At 37.8% G+C, this 16051-nt stretch overlaps 1 protein-coding gene across 3 annotated transcripts in view; it reads right to left on the reverse strand.

Moving 5' to 3' along the window:
• Positions 1-8127: 8127 nt before the first annotated feature.
• The window catches only part of MTA3 (metastasis associated 1 family member 3), a 137237-nt gene continuing 129313 nt past the window's right edge, over positions 8128-16051 (reverse strand). Inside the window, exon 19 of one of the 3 annotated variants that reach the window (XM_071577550.1) lies at positions 8128-12367. In XM_071577550.1, coding sequence (XP_071433651.1) covers positions 12232-12367 — 136 coding nt within the window. In that variant the 3' untranslated portion in view covers positions 8128-12231. Of the gene's footprint in view, positions 12368-13352; positions 13374-16051 lie in introns of those variants that run through there. The other 2 variants (XM_071577557.1, XM_071577566.1) reach the window with 2 other exon arrangements.

Here is a 16051-nt window from a genome sequence, read left to right on the forward strand (position 1 = left end):
GTACAACTCTCACACAAGGTGATGAACAGTTTTCAACCTCCAGTTGAAACCTCCACCTGCAGTGGGGTGACTCACCATAACACAGCTTGTATCACTTATTATCTGGACAATACATTCTGAAAATGCATTTGATGTGTGGCTTAGGTGAAAAGTTTGCAGTTTTTCCTGCACTAGAAACTATTTGTCTGGGCAGCAGGTCAGCAAATGATAGGTCAAGTTCAAAAGCTTTATCCAAATGCATCTATTAAGCATTAAAAATTGCAGTTATTGATCAGAATTATTGCAGTTTAGAGCCAGGTCACACAGAAACACTATAGAAGGAAGGAGCTCATAAGTTTGCCAGAGAACATGGGCCTGATAGGGCCAGTGATTTCCATTCCCAGAACTTTGTTTGAACTGCGAAAGGAATACACCCCAAATAAGCTTTTTTTTCTGTCTCATAAAAACTTGATTCTCTGTGTGTAGTTCCACCAGCTTTGGCTTTCATTTCTGGGCTTAAAGTAATACTGGTTTTTCTGCATAAGCAGCCCCTATATAATTAAATAACGGCAGCAAAAATTAAGTAGACTATCGAGCTGGAAGTTTCGAAAAACCTTGGTAAAGTCCCCTTTCTTTGCCTCCCATTTCCCAAAAGAATCATTCCCTTGATGAACACAAGTTTTTCTTTAAAAATCTAATGGTAGGTTTTGATATGTTCTGATTTTAGAACTACTCAGAAGCCAGTATATATGGAAGCAGGAGTTCTTTCCCCCATCACAGGAGCTCCTGTAGCAAGGGGCAGAACCCTGACTGGTGATGGATGCACGAGAATAAGTAACGCCCTTCCAGCAGCATGTCTAAATCTTTTTACATGGAGAAATGTGAGGTGACTAGAAAGAGGGCAGAAGTTCCTGCCAGAAGGACTTTGCAGCATAGGTGCAAACAAACATACTGAAAAGAGCAGCATGAACTTAATTAGCAATGGTAGTAACAGACGGGCTGCTCCCATAGCGTGTCAGGGGGCACATGCTAATAGGAGAACTAGCAGCACACTGAACTCCTCAAAAATGCACTCACTCTGCTCCAGACACACAGGAAAGAAATTCATCTCTGACTGTATTCCAAGTCTGGGTAGATCTAGAGAACATCTGCCAAGAAACATTTAGCTGAAAGCTAAAGGTGAGGTGGAGCAGGTAGTATCAACTTTCAGCAATGTGCAGGACTCTGTATATTTGCATGGAAATACAAATATGCATTTGCATTTAAAAAAAACAACAGTTGATGTTTGGTTTTTTGTATTTTTAATGTGCTTGTCAATAAATACATTTATTTTTGTGCATTTCATTTCTTGCATTTATTTTAAGTGCAAGCAAATGATTAAGTGAAGCACAAAATAAAAGGAGGAAGGGGCTCACAAGAATGTTTGTCACTTGAAGCTTGTTTTACTAAAAGTTAACAGGACATAAGTTCTGATGTGCTTTCTCCTTTTCACATTGAAAACATGCCAGCACTTCCACTGCTAAGTGCCATAATGAACTGGCCTTTTATTTATTTTTAAAATTATTTTTATCATGCACACTAGATGGTGCTCAAGGTAAAAAATGAATGGCAACTTCGACAGACTTTTTATGAGATTAGCAAAATACATGTTCTTCCTTCTCGGTACTTTTTCCAAGAAATCAGGAAAAACTGACTACTCACCTGAGCCTCCTCCTGACTGCTGATCATTTTACTAAAACTGTCTTTTCACTGGCTTTGTTCATAATCACTCCTGATTTGAAGTTGCATATTTATGAAATTTTTGCAGTCACTTTTAGCATCCTGAATTATTGAAAGCTGAATGAATTACCTGAATATGAGTATACAGCTATAAACAACATGGAAATACATTTCACCAGCCATCAGAAATTCAGTACCTGTGTTCATGACAATACTGGGTTGTGGTAACATTTGAAAATAGAATTATTTCTTTCTCGGTGATCATATTGAATTAACCTATTAGTTTATGGAGAAGTTACCGTATTACTTGACATTTCAAACAAACTGTCCTAAGCATGTCACTGACCTTTATCCTAGCTGCAGTCTGAGTTTTGAGCAAATCAGGCTCTTTTCAAGCAGCACAGAGAAAGAACTAAACAATTCAGAGTCTGACACTGTTCAACACGTGTCCAGTCCTGTCTGAAGACTGATACACCCTCCTGAACTGGCAGTGATTGGACACAAGTGATAACAGACACAGATGAGGACAAAAATGGTGAGAAGTGGACACCGACAGCAGTGCTGGACCAGTTATAGGCAGAGGTGCATGCAGACAACAAAATAGACAGAAATATATAAATGCTTGAATCTGGCTGATGACATTGTATTGATTAATTCGAGAACTTTTCTACTTTTTCAATACCTTAATAGTTCCTCATGGAAAGCTATTTATTTCTGCAGGGTTAGTAATTCCTTAGGCAAATTCAGAGGCTAACTTGGGCTGTGAACAGATGGTCACTTCCAGGTCTGACTACGCAGATTCTACTGACCTGAGCTATTTGTCTTCCATGGCCATCAGGGGTTCTTCTCTACTCCCCTCCCTTTTTGTTACTGGATTCACTTGATTCTTCTTCTTTCATTTCACAAAATACTGTGCAGTTAAGCTTAATTTTCAGTCTAACTTTGAAGCAGAAAACAGCAGAATCCAGACTGTTCTCTGCTGAGAGAGAACAGAAATGCCCAGCAGAGGACTAGTAGCAAGCAGCTGCTTCAGGGTGACATCTTCAGCCAGCATGGCTGTTTACAAAGTGAACACCAAGCCCAGCAACACCAACTGGGCTACAAACCTTAGCCCAGAGCAGCTACCAGCTCCACTTTTGGAAAAACAATGACAAATTATTCCAGAATTGCAAATCAATGGTCTAGGGAAAAGGAGATAGCAAGCAAAACTAATTGCATTTTAGAGTACTTCAGAAATCCCCCTAAATATTTGCACAAAACCCAAAAGTGATCTTGATTCTTTTTATCCAACACCTGCTCCTCTGTCACAGTTCAACATTAAAAACAAATGACTCCAATCTGCTGGAAATAACAAAAGGCAAGAGAGTGTCAAGTGTTGTTTGCACAAAGAGAACTGTGCAATAAAGAAGTTCATAAAATCATGAGCAAAGTTCACCTTTATCCTCTACAAATAACATTTCAACTTCCCTGTGTGTATATAATGAAAAAAAAAGCAGTGTTTCATCACATACAGCCATACTATACTTTCAGTGTATTATCCTATTTTTTTTTTTGCAATGAAGTGAAAAGCATTTAACAAATTGCAAACAGAAATCACCATGGATTTAAATGTGGAGAGACCATTAGGAGCCAGTAACCCTCACCTACCCCTTTATTCAGAGAAGAAGAGTACATCTTTTTCTTCCTCACATCAGATAACAGCACACCTCTTCTGTAGAGACTAATGACATCCACTGCTGCATCTGTCACTGAAGACCCTGTATATACTACCAGATCCTGAATATCATTTTTTATCACAGACATTGCCACAGAGCTATAAATCTAAAAAGCATTTTTAAATAATTACAGGAGGATATTAGCCCTAACCTAAAGAGCTTACAAGCTTAGCCTACAATCCTACTTCAGGATTCTTTATTGCTCTCAAGGGGATTTGGACAGATGCAGCAGTTTGACCAGAAGGCCATTTCTAGATTTCTATCAGAACATCCCCAGGCAGAATAAACAGATCTGCCCAGGAAACAATTTCTCTGACTATGCAACTCCACAGTCTCATATACTGCCACCAGATCTGAACACCCAGAGAACTGAATGGATAAGCAGGAGGGGTTTTCCTATAATTTCTCTGATTCTCTTTCAGGCACAAGAGAGAATTAATTGGAAAATAAAGTCCCCTCTTTCACTGAGGATTTGCCACCAGGAAAACAGGTTTGAAGTCCACTGTGACAACCTGATTTGTCTGAGTGTCTTTGACTTTGGTTATGAGCTCCAGTGAGTTTATGCACTGGTTTTAGAACAGTATATGTAGGTTGGCCCAGATGGGCAGAAGGCTGAAATCAAATCAGCAAAATGAAAAGAGCTAGTGAATCAGATTTTCTCAAATTAACTGCTATTTAAAAATAATAAGCAACTGCAATTGATTTTCATTATTGTATCATGGGAAGATGGAGAAAATCCAGAGCTAGGCAGTCACTTCATTTATATTCTTCTTTTGAAATCTTTTAAATTTAATCCATACAACCAGTGAACAGAAGAAAGCTACTTAGCATTTAAGTACTAGGTCTAATTACAGGTACAGTCAAGCCAAATCCTAGAGCAGAACTCCTCTAAACCTTAAAGAATGGTAAAAGAAAGCTAGACATGTTGAGATGGCAAATCTGCAGCAAGTCCCAGGCTTTGGAATGGACAATACAAACCCACTGACTTCGAATAGCTGAGAAACTCAGCAGGTTTAAATATTAATCTGGATTCGAATTCTGAAGACTTAGCCCATACACTATTTAGGCTTATTGAGTTATAAAGCCACGTCAAATGCTCACTGTCCTCACCCCGAGAGGTACAAATTTTTTATGTTTGGAGACTATGTCTTATTTCACATAAGGTCTGAGCACATTACGTGAATCTTTATCAGTAAATGAAAGACAAATGGTAAAGAAGGAGAAAAGGAAAGTGTAATGGAATAAAAAAGGCTTTAAACTGAAAAATGAAGAATGGATGAGGGAGCAAATGCTTCTAGATGCTAATAGGATCCTAGTTATAATCTTCCTTGACATCATTCTGAAAAGAGAATTAAAATTCATAGAAGTTAGGGTTAAAAAACATAAAGAAAACATAATATGGTAGGATTAGGGTGCCTGAGCATTGATAAAGCAACTTAGAAGGGGAGTGGATCCAAATATACCATTAGAATCCAAGTATGTCATTAAATGAGAAGACTGGCAGTGTATTCCAGTTATGCAGCAGTGGAATGGGAGCAATTCCAGAGAGCTCAGCAACTCTGAACCATTTATCATGCTCCAAACTGCAGCAGTGCCATGGAGCCTGCTTTAGCCACACAGCAAGACACACTTATTCTACAGGTGACAGTAGCACCAGCCAGGCAGGCTGTCCCCATACTTAGAATTTCAGAGTAAGAAGTATTGGAGTGGCTTGTAGCACCCAGTACACAGTCTGCATGCAAAGGGATACTCATTACTGATCCAATCATTCCTTCTCTCGGGCATTCAGCAGCAACTGAGCCAAACTCACACACACTGGGTGCTGCTCCTTTCTTCTGAATATGTACAAGAAGCAGAAGAGCAAGAAGAGGTCATAAAAAAGGAGAAAATATTTAAACAAGCCTTAACTGTGCACATACAAATTGCAGGATAGAGTCTAGTCTGCTTGAAAAAGTCAATCAATACTGCAATTGCTGTTCCTAATACATAAAATAAACAATGGGGCAGGATTATCAAACAGCTAGGATAGAGTCAGGCTCCTGCAAGCAGACTGGGCAGCACAACTACCTTATTATGGATTAAACACATATCCAAAGGATCAAAGGCATTTAGTGTCACTTTTCTTAGATTCACTGCCTGAAAAAATGATTAAAATTCCAGTGGAATCTAAGCTGAAGGAAAGAAAACAGATATGGAGCCGTTCATCAATATTCTCGTCTCTAAATGTCCATTGCACCTGCCTCAATAACTTATTGAAAAGTTAAAGTATGAGTGCTCATTTCCCAATATGTGATTACTGGGCAGAGCAAACAGCACAAAGAGAGGAGTTTGATGAATACAGGCAAAGCAAGTGCAGTGCCCAATGAACTGTAACACAAAGGGCTGTTTGAAAGAAGGATCCTTCAGTCATGGACAGTTGTACCCATATAACACAAGAAAATCACATTCAGGAACCTATTCTTCTATATCCTGCTAGTTTAGGTTTGTACACTCTTTATTTCTTAGCTTCGCATAAATCCTTGTGAAATTCCTTATTTAATTTTTTTTTTTTGCTTTCATACAGAATGTGCCTAAGCAAAAGAAACTAGGCTAAGAGCCACTTTTAGCCAAAGGTGATATGAACTGCCTCATCCACATTAATGAAACTATTGATTCAGATTACTGAGGAGCAAATCTCTGAAGTAATAACACAGCTAGCAAGCAGGAGAAAAAAAATCCCTACAAATAAATTTGGGAGTTGTCATGCTCCTCCAGACTCACTGGGGCTTAGCTTTGATGCAGAAATTCTGCAGCCATGAATTGATAACACGGTAGGAAGAGAATCAGCACCAAAATAGAGCTCTAATCCTTCTCCTCCCATTCTGCTGTCCCAAGCAGTACAGACTAAGATTTATTTCTGCAAGTGATTTTCTTCCTTATAACACTCAATTAAGCCATTTAAATACAAATGTCCTTATCACACAATATCAGTGCCAATTCTAATGCATAAGGGATGTCCCAGCTACACAAAGCAGACTTTGACTTGAGTGCATATCTTAAATATTATTGCATGCAGACAGTTCTTTGGCCTGGCACCTAGGTTGTATCATCATTTAAATGAGCAATAAAGAGTTTTAATTTCTATAAAGATCCCTCTGCTTAGCTTATAAGGAACACAGTTCATGGTGTAAATAAATAATGTATATTTGAAGAACCTTTGGTCTTGCCACATAGGTAACAAGCAGCTGAAATATAACAGGGTCCTGAAGGGCATGTAGGACTTTCATGTTAAGCTGAATTGGTAAGACTCTTGCATCTACCACTTTCTTGTTTTATAAAACAGCCATAGGGCATCTGACTTCATGGAAAAGTGTCATGGTGTCACACAGGTCTCCCAGAAAGATCTTTTTTGTATTTACAGTGTTTTATGAAAGTTCTGCATATACCAAGGACCAAAACAAAGCTCAGCTCTTAGTAAAATGCCTTACCTAATAATTTCTGCTTTCAAGTAAACAGCACAGCCATGTTGGGTTGGTTGCAGAGGGTTGTTTTGCTTTGTTTTGGTTGGTTACTTGGTTTTTGTTTGAGTGTTGGGTTTTATGGGATTTTGTTTTGCTTTCTTTATTTTAAATTTTTTTCTTCTTTTCTGATTGCCAGTGCAAGGAAAAGAAAAACACTTTATGTCCTTTCATTGCTGAGGCTTTGTATGTGATCAATACCTTTACAGTGAACTAAAAAACTGAGAGACTCAAGCGATCCATTAAGTACCTATTTCAACTAAACAAGGGAAAGGTTTTACAATTGTACTTTGAAAGCAAGAAGTACCTTGGACCTCTTCCTTTTTGATTCCTTGTGAGCCTGGTTAAAGAGATGCTCAATTCCTCATTTCTGCCAGCAAATGACAGCTTGCAGAGATTATCCCCTCTGTGTTACCAATGCAACTCACCCAGAAGGGCTTGTAAATATAACTAATCTAGACAATTAAATTCAAACACAACAGAATTTGAGTTCTGCTACCTGGAATGTGGATGGGTCTCCTTAAGGGAGGGGGCAAAAAAAGAAAAAGATTATCCATTCTAATGCAAACATTTAAAACAATAGTTAGCATGTGGATCAAGCATTCCCCAAGACAGACCAGGGTTTTAGGAGATGGAAACAGTGGCCTTGAACAAACCTGTGAAGCAGCAGCCATTACTCCTGTTCAGAAGCCCTTTATATGATTCTTCTTCTCTGAAAAACACATCTGATTAATTTGCAGGAATTACTTTAGATGTTAGTAAAGAATAGGATTCAGATAATGTTCCACATTTACATGGAATTCACCAGTTCCAGGTGTTAGCAAATGAACAACATGCAAAGTTTTTGACACCAATACAGACCTGCAAAGTTTAGATAGGATAATGCACGGGAGACTGCAAGGCACTGCAGCTTCTAGCATTCTTTTGTGGACTGAATCCTTTTGCCCAGATTTCAGTTCAGTCTTGAGAAGTCATCCAATACAAGGACCAATACCTCATGTCTCTCCCAACTTTTGAGTCTTCTTTTCTCATCCCCATTTTATCTCCTCCTGTTTTTTACTCTCATGCAGTTCATCATTTTTACAATCTCTTGAACATTCCATAGCCTACTGCAAAACGGAATGACTTTATCAATGTAGAAATTTAGTTTCTTGCAAAAAGGGCCAAGAGTCACAGAGTTTGTACACAAAGACACTTTAATGCAAATCGAACAGTACTGTTTCATTCTAAGGTGCTCAACATATCCTCACACACTCAACACAGAGTTCCCCAGTTTTACCATTCCATCAAGAAATTCATTTTTAGTCTAAACAACAGAATTTCAAAAAGACAACTCTTTAATGCTTCTGGATTTTATTTAATCAATACTGTATTTCAATATCAACTGTTAAATCTTTATGAGCAACAGGAGCATATTCTGCAAATTTGTTGATCACTATATAGGACAACCTCAAAACTCTTATCCAAAATCCATGTGTTCCAAAATTAGGTTTCCTCCCTCAACATGCAACATTTGAATAAAAAAGTCCTGACTTACTCAAAAAAATTCCACTGTGCAGTTATATAAACTCAGATCTCTTGACACCCCCTCTGGCTTATGAAGACACAGGTTTATATAAAGGACCTTCAAAAGAAAATGAAAAATTAATATTATTTTTCTGACATTTCCAAAGGTTTCTAACAACTCCATTACCATAGTAGTACACATTTATAAAGACACTGTGTCCAGTATATCATAATATACAATTTAGTATTTCTGAAGGACTATAATTGTTCTCTGTGAAAGGCTGTGGCATGTTATGCTATGATTATACTGGATGGAAACTACTGTGCAGCCATTTCATTTTATTTAAGCATTCACAATTAGGAAAGATCTCTGTTAAAATTTATTTTTAAAAACCTTACTTTAGATTACGAAAAAAAGTGCACATTCTGTAAGTGCAGGCTCCATTTCACCATTTCTACTGCTTGTTTGTTCTTAATTTCAGTTCCAATTCCAAGTTTTTCCTACCAAGCTGCAAGGTTTGGACTGCAAGAACGAAGGCTACATTTGAATCAAAACAGTGGTTTAAAAGATGTTGTTTTTATATCACACACACATTTCATGCAATCTCGAGTATTTCAGAGCCTCCTTTTTCCATCCTACAGAATCAAAACTTCCATCACTAAGAAGGGGCCTTTAAAAATAATCTGAAAACAGTATACACAGTATTTCAAGAGAGCACAGTAGCTATACAGATGAAAATGGCAACATAGACATTTTAAATGTTAAAACCATGTTCCTACTTTCTTTCTATATGAAGCCTTTGAACACAAAAAGATTGTGCATTTTTCATGGTTTTCTAGCCCCATAGTTGAAAATGGAGAGGCAAATTTGCAGACAGATTTTTTATTTAGCTAATAGGAAAATAAATCATATGGCAAATGCAGCACTGATGTTGCCTAGATTCTCTTGCTCATATCCATGGTAAGTACCAAACTTCTTGTTCTTGCTTACAAGGTTTGTGTTTATACACATTGTTGATGACTGATCTATGTTAGCTAGTTTTAAAATAGCTTACTTGGGAAGCTTGATTAAAAAAGTAGGGAGCTCTGATTTCTTGTGGATATACTGTTACAGTTTACACAGGAATGTGTCATCTTTGCTCATAGTCAGTGAAAAATCTTTTAACTCAACAGAAAGCATGGAATTGCATGATATTGTGGTAAGGAGTGTCACAATTTCTACAAAAATTTAAATCTTTGTGCCCAAATGCAGCAGGAACATGTCTTCAGCCAGTCTTCTGTCAACAACCTCAGCTGATACACAGGTAAATCCTGTATCCATTTCTGGAGAACACCTTGCAGGAAAGGTAAGTTGGAGAGAGAGCAGGTAAAGACAAAGGTGCAAAATATGGCGTGCAGTTTCTCTGTGTGCTGTGTGCAGTTTAGAGGACAGAAAGTCTCTGTGCAGCTGCATGCAGAACAGTTTAAAGACAGAGCAGAAGTTATTCCAGCAATCAGTCTTCTCCATGCCTTACCCACCCCAAGGGTTGGTTATTGCAGCCTATGAAATGATCTTGCTGGGCAGAGGCGAAACTGTTTACAGTGTATCCAGATGAAGCACCTCAGCTTGAAGCAGAGAGGGATTCTTCCTTACCTTGGCTATTTGATGCAAAAGATAACGGTATCAGGCAGCTGGCTGCATAACAGAGAGCTGTGTTACCAGTACCTCTCTCCTCAGAGGGAAAGAAACAAAAATGCCTTCACATCAGACTATTACAGATACCAGTACTATTGTCAAAAGCAGAAACACACAGAGATTTTACAACATACTGTCTAGACACTGGAGCATACTGACTAATAATTGAGTACAAGCTTAATAAGGCAGGGTAAAAAAATCTACCACCTTACAGCTAATGACACTTTGAAAATGAGTCTGCTGTGTGCGATTTCACTGATGTCTGAGGGAGACAAAGCTTGTCCTATTAATGTTTTTCATACTTTCAAACAGATTGCTGAGTAATCATGTTTTCTTTCTTTTAATGGGTGAGGAAGCTATTATACAGGAGGTGTTTCCATATGTTGCAGTTAATAAAGGCAATCCTTATTAGTAAGATTGTCTTATTAGTAAGGTTGTCTCCACTCAGCTATCTGATGAAAAGCCCTCCTGTTGAGAGGAAGAAGCAGATCCTGTGCCTAGAAGAGACTCCTAAGGCTGCACACTTCAGTGGCTATTGGAAAATGCTGTAAGCAGATGAATCACAGGTCTTCTCCAACTGAGTCCAAGTCAGTGACATTCACTAAGGTGTTCAGGGCACTAGGAGCAAGCACTTCGTGTCATGAATCTCTCCATCACCCTTTTCTTGCTGGTGAAGGACAGTGGACAAGACCTGGATCCATCTCTTCAGAAAATCATCAGCGAGTCCCCTCAAGAGGTCAGGGTGCTTTCTTCTTTGAAGAAGCCTCTGGGTCACCGTCTCGAGAGCTCAAAATCCAACACGGAGAATATGGCTAGTTTTAGGCTGAGATCACAGATGCTCTTTTAGACTGAAACCATAAAATGCATGGGGGCAAATAATTTTGGGGAATCATCCAGGGGTATGACACATCACTTACATTTTTGTCTTTCTAACTCCAAAGCTGAGTGCATTTCCTTAATTGGATGAAAACCTTACAATTATTACTATACTGTTAGAGCTAACTAGAAAAGAGAGAGAAAAAAAAGGTCTTGAAGCTCATCTCAGTTTACAATGATATGTTCAGTGTCTGATCACATTTTAAAAAGCCGTATGGAATCCAAACATATAGAAGGACAACTTGCCTCAGATAATTGACATATCCCAACTAGGTTTACACAGCAGTGCTATGCACTGGTTTTCTCTGGATTGCAAAGTAGGGCAGAGATTGTTCACCTGTAAGTACCTGAGTAGAAAAAAGACTTGCCTCTGTTGCCATTCCCACTTTCAGGGAGACTGACAGATTCCTACAAGTAGTCCCAAAAGGCACATCATCTCTCCATGGTAAGCATCCACCTGTAGCCTTACATTTATGAACTTGAAAGCATTCTGCAAGACATCTTTTTATCCAGACATATCAACATGTAGAAATTATTTTGTGGAGAGATATTTCTAATAGGAAATAATTTATTTCTTCATGTTTCCTGGGAATGGTATTCTGCTGGTTTTCACTATTCAGAATAGGCTTCAAGAAATGCAAAAAATACCCAAAGAAATAAGTGGATGCTTGCACTATATAGACAATGGTTCCAGCTCTTAACACATGCAACTAGTCCAGCTGGATGTTCACTGTCACGCATTATAATTTCCAGGATTTTAACCAAAGCTAACATGACCAGCATTGTTGAAAACTGGCCACTAGTTATGGGCACTTGCTAATTCAGTCTAGGTTTCAGAACTGCTAAACAACACTTGGTCCTTGTTTCAGGGTCTGGATGCTCAGAAGTTCAGTAAATCAAATCCAAAGTGACTTAAGCCAACACTGAAAGAGATGAACATTTGAAGTTTGCGGTTAATTTTGAAAATGCAAACCTTCAAGGCTAAATCATGCTTTAAAGACACTGCAATAGTTTTGAAAGCTGCATATTTTTATATCAAGCCATTAGAAGGAATCCGGGCTAGGCCTGCACAGTGAACCAGAAGTAGCCCTTGCAGAGGCAAGACAAAGCAAGGGCTGCTGTTGGATCCTGCCCAGAACACACAACTCAGCCACAATATGTCCTCATATTGTTTCTGTCTCAAAGATGTGGGAAGTCCTGTTGTATCTGCATTCACAATTAAACATGATTTTGACATTATCATGGTGCTGATGCTGTTAGATCTTCAGTGCATGAAGGTTCCTGGCTCTGTTCGTGCCTGCCTATTGTTCATGAGAGACTTTGTCTTTGCAATAACTGAAGAACAAGGTGTTCTGGAAGCTCTTTTCAGCTGTGATCTGGTGAACTTCTTACGGATTTTTCTGTAAGGAGGGAAGGAGAAAAGGAGGGAAAGAAGAGAGAGACAACAGAGAGATAAATCTCAGTCTTTAACAGAAGACTGCTCAAGAGCCAATAACAAACATAACAAATACTCTTACCAGAGCAGGAAGGCTAGTTCATGGAAAAAGACTGGCAGCCAACAAGAGTGAGCCCTGTCCATCAACTGATGATTCACAGTTGTCTGATAATGACTCAGTGAAAAGTGGGTTGGTGTTAGACAATATTTGGACAATAATATTTAGTTTTATGAAATCTTGGTCCAGAATGCTTAAATGGTGAGTCTTCACATGTGATATTAATGCAGGAATGAGGGAACACAGAACAAAGGACTTTGTTAGGACCCAAGTTAATGTGGTACCTCTGTAAAAATGGTGGCCTGGGACCAATTGTTATTTGCCCTGTATCACTTCTGCAGAGAACACATGACCCAGATATCTGGGGCTTTTTACTAGTCCTATTCAAGAGCACTTTCATTTTAGACTTTCAGATGATAAAACAAACATATTAACTATAGGTGGCCACATTGTTTGTTATTGTAATCTTATACATCCAAGAAGCATAAAGCCTAGCTGTGTTTCAACTGCTCTGTCTCTCTAGTATTACAAACCCATAACCACAATGCTGAGTGTATCCAGGGTAGAGTATCAGAAAACATGGAAAGGCAAAGTATGCCGAGAACCATCTTCACTGGCAGAGTCCTGAATATTAGACTTTCCGCTACTGGAAAACTACCTAATTTCTCAATTCACTCAAGTCAAAAATTCCAGCTTTCATTTAGGTAGTTTCATAAATTACAGGGATTTTGAGCTTCTGGAAATGAATTAAAGCAAACTGGAGTCTCTAAAACTAAATGATACGCGGCTTTCTAATTCTGACTTGAGAGTGTGACCTACAAACTACAGGGTGATGAGATGCCTACCTGCATCAAGGTTCTGAGATGGTAATTCAAGAATGATTTTTCCCTTTCATCTAAATGGGCTGTTACATCTGAAACTGAAAAATGGTGGCACGTGACATTAAAAATACAGGATCAACTTTAAATAAATTCTATTGAATTCTAAAATAACAATTTGCACATTAAATTTAAAAAACATATTTAGTTACAGGCTGAGTATTCCCCAGGGATGTAAGCTTCCAGCCAAGTAATTGGGCTGCAAAAGAAAACATAAAGAAAAAAGAAAAAGACAAAAAGCAGGAAAATATACTCTGCTATTAGAGGTTAAAGGAAGCCTGAAAAAATACATCTGTTTTGGTTAATATATTTTAAAGGTTCAGAGATGTATTTCATTTAATTATCTGAAAGAAGGATGTCTTCCTGGCCTGGAATGCCAAATTACAATTTAACATCATTCAGCAACAAGCAAAACAGAAGAAAAGGAATCACTAGAAAGTTAAGTTTAGGCTTTTCACACAAACTCACAGAGGAAAAAACCTTACTGCTTAAGTATATACTTTATATGGTCATGTTAAATTAGGCCTAAAAAGGTATTAACCTGATTGACAAGACATCACATACCTTCCAGAACAGTAAGATCTTAGAAATGTAACCTGGGACTGGCAGAAACACGTGTTTCTAAAATAATGGGACAGCTGGGTTTTATATATTCATGTGAATAGACAATACTTATTACCCACAGTGATTATTAATGGGGATGATTCCAGTGAAAACTTACAGAACTGGATCCCTTTTGATATATATGCTTGAAAAAGTTTGTGTTTATTTACAGAAAAAATGTGGCTACTGATCATTTGTAAAACCCATGCTTTACAAAATCATCAGATAATTGCTTGCCCCTGTGAATTTTTAAAAATAAAGCAACTTTATAAACTGCTGAGAAGTTCCTACTTATGAAGGCAATTTGCAGCAGACACTAAATGTAGGAGCAGTAAAATATTTGAGACTACAATTCGTGACTATTTTGTACGGACAGTGAAGTAAAAGATGTAGTCATTCTCATTAAATACTGGTTCAAAATCAGCACAAAGAAAGGCAGACCAAAAAAGTTGCCACATCATTACATCAAGCAAACCACAAACCGAGTGAACTCCTCACTGAGAATAAAGAAAGTAGCTCTGTGTAGACTATCAGAAGAAATAATTTGGTATGCCCTCTGCAAAGAAAATCCAGCACTTCTATTTAAACAGGATTGTTAAAATTCATCTAGAAATTAGCCTTCTGGGATACAGTCTTTCAGAAATAAAACTGGATGAATGGAAATTTCCAGTGACTTCAAACATTATATTTAAAAAACTACTCCACTAAAAGCCAAAATTGCTCTTTTTACTGGAAAAAAATAAAGAAGGTGGAGGGAACAGATTCTTTACACTGAAGAATTTAGCTTCTAAATACAGTCAAGATATTTGAAATGCACTCATTAGGTTTTATAATTCTTCAGAGTTGGGGGTTTTTTTGTTTTGTTTTTGTTTTTTTTTTTTTATTTAACACTTGAACATGCAGATTGTAATGGTAGCTGATGAAAGGCAGGAAATTCAAAGATAAAGTTGTTGTCACCCTTTCACTCCGAGCACTTCTCCCTCCTGCCAGATTACACTGAACTAAGGACAGAGTCACCTTCTGTGTTCAATTTCCTGTCCCTTTTTCATTCAACAACAGCCATATGTTTTAATTACATGAAGCTTTTATTTGGTGATGGCAAGTAAATGACTTTAATATTTGTTTCATGGGTAATATCCTTTGCAGTTGTTATGAAAGAGTAATTGCCATTTCCCTTGCATTTTTTCTTTTGACTTTTGTACTAGTGCTTGAAGTATGATGCACTATACATTTGAAATGTGAATTCAAAAGTATTTTAAAGCCTCTGCATTGTTTTTCTAGCCCTCCTGAGACCAAAGGTACGAGAATGAAAAAAACTCTTAAAAGGTGATTAATTCGTATAGCCCACTGTGCTCATTTTTATGTCAAATGTGATGCACTGCTGCCAATGTAGGATAAAGACAAATTCTTTATGTCTGTATGATACTTCAATTAGTAACTGCAGATAAAGATATGCAAGACCCTTGACACCTACTCAGGGAAATATGGAAATGCACATAGGTCTTAATAAAGGTCTTGATGAAGATCTATCATCTCTGCAAGTTTCATAGACAGACTGAAACCTATTGGGTAGGAGTAATAGTTGGGCTGTATAGGGCACTTATGCCATGCTTAAATTTAATCAGGTGAATCATTTCAATTAATGAACCCTCTCTCAGGATCCCAGTGCGTTCCATGTAACTAACCATCTGGTGAAGTTAAGCACAATCTTATATAATCTATTATGTCTAGATTTCTCAGGAATAGGATAGCTGGGGACAAAATTTCACATTTGTAAAAGCTGACTCAAAGTTCCTGTCTCTAATTATGCCACACACTAAAACCTTATCAATTTTTAAATTTGAATAAAGAGAGGTGACTTCCAGTTGATATTAGTCAAGAACGCATTTTTCAAGCCTTTTCCAGTAGGAGTTACAGGCATTACTTGCTTTAGCTTTCTTGATATCGAGCTTATCTGCTGCCACATACATAAACTGTTGTGCATCACTCTCGCCTCCTCTGCATTAGACGCAGGAGTTGTGATAACTAGACCGACTTCGGTCTTATTAGCTGCACCAACAGTTCTCAAGAAGTAATATCAAATAAATACAATTTATGAGAAAAGTTTTTA

Source organism: Pithys albifrons, chromosome 2, assembly GCF_047495875.1.
Source record: "Pithys albifrons albifrons isolate INPA30051 chromosome 2, PitAlb_v1, whole genome shotgun sequence".
NCBI classification, from domain to species: Eukaryota; Metazoa; Chordata; class Aves; order Passeriformes; family Thamnophilidae; genus Pithys; species Pithys albifrons.